Source organism: Quercus suber, unplaced genomic scaffold (assembly GCF_002906115.3).
Source record: "Quercus suber isolate HL8 unplaced genomic scaffold, Cork oak 2.0 scaffold_306, whole genome shotgun sequence".
Classification (NCBI taxonomy): domain Eukaryota; kingdom Viridiplantae; phylum Streptophyta; class Magnoliopsida; order Fagales; family Fagaceae; genus Quercus; species Quercus suber.
In genome coordinates this window covers 66,304-70,770 of record NW_027069762.1, presented here as the reverse complement: position 1 = coordinate 70,770, position 4,467 = coordinate 66,304, and the positions used below count along the sequence as shown (strand labels likewise).

Here is a 4,467-nt window from a genome sequence, read left to right as displayed (position 1 = left end):
CTCATATAACATTGAAAACATATAAAACACGTTTGTTCTTAAAAACACATCCTCATACCAAACACTCAATTGTGTTTTTTCACTTTTGAAAATATGTTATTAGAAACATGGTACTAAACATTTTTTTATTTTTTTATTATAAGTATTTTAAACATGTGTTTTCACAACACTTTTTAAACCACATATTACACACAAGTCATAATTTACAAGAAAAAATCGCAATTTCCTTATAAATTGTGACTTATGTGTACAATGTGTAGACTAGAGTGTGGGTAATACACACCACTTTCCATCCGAAACTATAGTGGATTATTGAAGATCAATTCATTTTCCCAAATTTCCTATTTGAAATAAATTCTAATATTTTAGCCAGTAAATATAGTTTTACGTACGTTGCCATTTTCTTTTTTGAGGGAAATTATTCAATACAACAATATTGTATAGTACTTTCTAGTCTCACATAAATAATAGGCCCTTTTATAAATTTAATTAAGGGAACTTATAATTCATGTAAGAGGAAAGAGTTTCGCATCAAATTTATATCAGGTTCACCATTCATATGAGATGACAAAATATCACATTGTTATACTCTAATATTATTAGCAAGTACTTTTTTTTACTTTAATCAATCATGTATCTTATTAAATTCATTTTTTCAGGAATATTTTCACAATAATTAGCATTATAGAGTTGTGATAGTTTATTCATCGTGTATATGGGACACACAATACCACATCAACTAAAATTATATTTTGAAAACACAAGTTTCTCATCTTTACAGTAGAATTTTTAAAAATATGATTTGGCGAAGTGTGTGTGGCAGTATAACAAAAATTAGTGACATAAACTTATAATTAAGAATTCAAGAAGGAAATAAATTTCAAAGTTAAATGGAATTTGTATCAATCATGCCCACGGCCTATCTTTCACAGTACCACAAAATTTAAACAAGTCAAAAATCAAAATTATACGACCCTTAACCAGACCCAGCCTCTATTGATCACGCAGACTCAGTCACCATGTTTATGCCCAAATGCCACTTGTCATCCACTACCTCCATCAACACAAACCCTCTTACCCACAAAACACTTCGGAACCAAAAGTACTCCTAAGAATTCGCCAAGGGTTCTGGCAAACCCAAAACTCTGTTCCAAATATTGCCACCTTTCACTTCACAGAAACCCACGTGTCCAAAAGTTGCATGCCCCATTCACGTATAATAATCCCAATAAACCCTCATATTCCCTTCTCTCCTCTAGCCCATTTCACTCTTTAACACTTTTTCAATCTAGACTAAACTTCAAATTTGAACCCAGAAATCAAAACAAACATAAAAGTAGAAAGATGAGCCAAGAACAGTCACAGAGGTCTGAGCAAGAACCCATCAAATATGGCGATGTATTCCCAATCCAAGGAGAACTTGCGGAGAAGACAGTGGCACCAGGAGATGCAGCGCTGATGCAAACAGCGGAGAACACCATACTTGGGCATATCCAGAAGGGTGGTGCAGCCGCAACCATGCAATCAGCTGCCATGCGGAATGAGAGAGCTGGCCTTGTGGATCATAATGATATGAGTTATGATGCAGGTCTTGGTGGTGTGAGTATCACCGAGACTGATCTTCCTGGGAAGCGTGTAATCACCGAGTCAATCGGCGGACAGGTGATTTGAACACAGTTTAATTTTATGCACATATATATCTTCCATGTATAGTGTGTTATATTATGTGCGTCTATTTGATACACAAAATTTCACAGGAGTCTTATGTGTCCTGCTGGCCCCCTAAAAACTGAAATCAAACTCAAATTACTGGTCCAGTCATATTGGACAACTCAGACTGAAAAAAAAATTAGGCAGGCACAATAAATTCTACAAGTTTTTTTTTTTAAGCATGTAATTGTGAAATTTGTCTTGTCATAGACTTAATTGTTTGTAAATTCAACTTATTAAGTCCATTACTAGATAATATCATTTTAAATCTAATATTTCGTACAAGAAATACTTATCAAATTAAGAGTTCAAATATTTTTGAACTTTTCCTTTCCTATTGTAATTATCAAATTTTAAAAAAAAAAAATATATATATATATATATATATTTCATAAATAAAATACTTTTTTTTTAGATGTTGCACTTTGTGGGTTTAGTTTCGTGAGTATGATAGAAAAATGAACTCATTTTATTTTCATCTTTACCTTTCTCCAAGTATAGTTAATGAGATGTGGCGGTGATTGATTTCTAAACAGTGCAACACACAATAAAAGGATATACCTTAATAATTTAGTGTGAAAAGCGAGAGGGGGAAGGATCGTCCAAGTGCACTAGGCTTCCCATTTCTTATTTTGTGCATAACAATGTAATCCTGTTGTCTATGTTGGTTCTTGTGCATAACTTTTTCCGGGTACCTAATCGATTGAAATGTGTAATATTTTGATGAGTCTAGGTTGTTGATCAATTCAGCCAACGAGCTCCATTGGCACCACCAGCCATATTTGAACAATCAAGTGGTGGTGGTGGGCGTGGTGGTGCAATCACAATTGGTGAAGCACTCGAAGCCACTGCCATGACAGCCAGGCAGAAGCCGGTGGACCGGAGTGATGCCGCTGCTATCCAGGCAGCCGAAGTTAGAGCAACAGGGCGAATCAACATAGTCCCAGGTGGGGTTGCCGCCGCAGCCCAATCAGCTGCAAGTTTAAATTCCAGAGCAACAAGCACTGATGAAAAGACAAAACTTGCCGATATTCTAGCCATAATATATTTTAACGAGAAAAATGATATTTCACAGATAGATTTAATATTTCACACACATATCTATAATTAATATAGAAATATCAACATTTTAATACAAATAAATTGATGTGATAAAAAAGAGAATTAAAATTGTGATTGTGTGAGAATGAAAACCCAATATATTTGTCACGAATATTGTTACTACCAAATATATGAAAAAAATTGGGTATTATTTTAATTGGTGTTAATTAATGAAAAAATTGAGGGAGAGAAAAATTAATATCCATTGGGGAATAAAAACTGTTGGCAGGTATCTGTGTCTGGGTCTATATAAAAAGATCCAAATTACAATGTTCTCTATAAGCTCCTTTTATTACACGCGTACAAATCATTATTTTATTTTGGTCTCTATATACTACATACTATTTTACAAAACACAATTTTTTTTTTTTTTTTTTTTTTTTTTGTCTTTTTAAGTTACAAACACCATCTACTTTTGATGAGTTAAAATTTTGATCTCAATTGTTTAAGAGATAATATTATGCTCACATTTGGAGTGTCTGTAAAAGAATGATCCAGTTTCATTAAATTATAAGTCAATGTTACCAAGTCATACACATTTGATCCACCAGTAACCTTTTAAAAAAATTTAATTTATTTCTTAAACTCGATGAAAAACTTCACATCAATGTTACCATATCTTTGTAGATTTTCCTTGTAAAACAAATAATCCAAAGTCTGATATGTCTTTCACAAAATAAGAAGATTAAATGAAATGTGCTTTTTTTAAATTTATTTGCCGATATTAAAGAGAGTTTCATACCAAGGCTGAGTGCTAAATAACACCATTTTTATGCATGCAGGATGCAACTTCGAAGTTGCCACCTGACAGACCGGTAACACGCCGAGATGCTGAGGGGGTGACCGGTGCAGAGATGCGGAATGATCCATACTTGACCACTCATCCTACAGGCGTGGCAGCGTCCGTGGCAGCAGCCGCTAGGATCAACCAGACTAAATTAGCATCTGCCGGGAGAGAGGCTGATCAAGGGGTTTAAACCAAACAAAGTTTTTTTATTTTTTGGATTACTGCATGCCTCACTTGATTTATGTTACTATTGTGGCCGTAGTAGGTCTTTTTTCCTTTCTCTCTCTCGTCTCCTTGTCTCATAATCAATGAGTATGAATAAGTTGAGTTTTAATCAACTAGTTAAAAATCTCATCTTTAGGTTAGTTTTGATGTAAGCCCAAATTCACAATTCTGGTATATTGGGATTTTGCTAATTATTTCCACGTCCTTCTAGTTAAACACCTTTGGATGAGCAGAATGTTCTACCATTTTGTATTGGGGTCTATTAATTCCACTACTAGGAGAGAGGACTCTGACCTGGTCTGAGACTTAAGGTAGATAGTCACCCAAATATACCAACACTTTCTCCACCACACATGCATGACTCCCTAGCTTTCAGTTGAATCTCAAGATAATGGGAATTTGCACAGTACTTGGCTTTGAAAATCTTGACTGGAAGGGATTGGGGTCGTTCTCATATATACCTATCAACCTTGCTTTGCAAGCATAGAAAGATTGAGCATCGATCCCACTTCTTCCCTCCTCTTAGATTATATTTTAAATTCATTAATGATATGTTTGGATGAATACTTCAGCCTCCTCTCCCCTCTCCTCCCCCTCCAGGTGGTTAGCCCTCCAGGTGGTTAGGGTCGACAACCTCCACCTCC

General features: G+C 34.9%; 1 protein-coding gene across 1 annotated transcript; it reads left to right on the top strand.

Annotated features, from left to right (window-relative positions):
* The first annotated feature begins 1,263 nt into the window (after window positions 1–1,263).
* LOC111999722 (late embryogenesis abundant protein D-34) lies at window positions 1,264–4,229 on the top strand. The gene is made up of 3 exons (XM_024031859.2): window positions 1,264–1,662; window positions 2,444–2,750; window positions 3,595–4,229. Exons 1-3 carry the CDS (start codon window positions 1,345–1,347, stop codon window positions 3,786–3,788), a joined length of 819 nt encoding a protein of 272 aa, XP_023887627.1. The 5' UTR covers window positions 1,264–1,344; the 3' UTR covers window positions 3,789–4,229.
* Window positions 4,230–4,467: the final 238 nt, after the last annotated feature.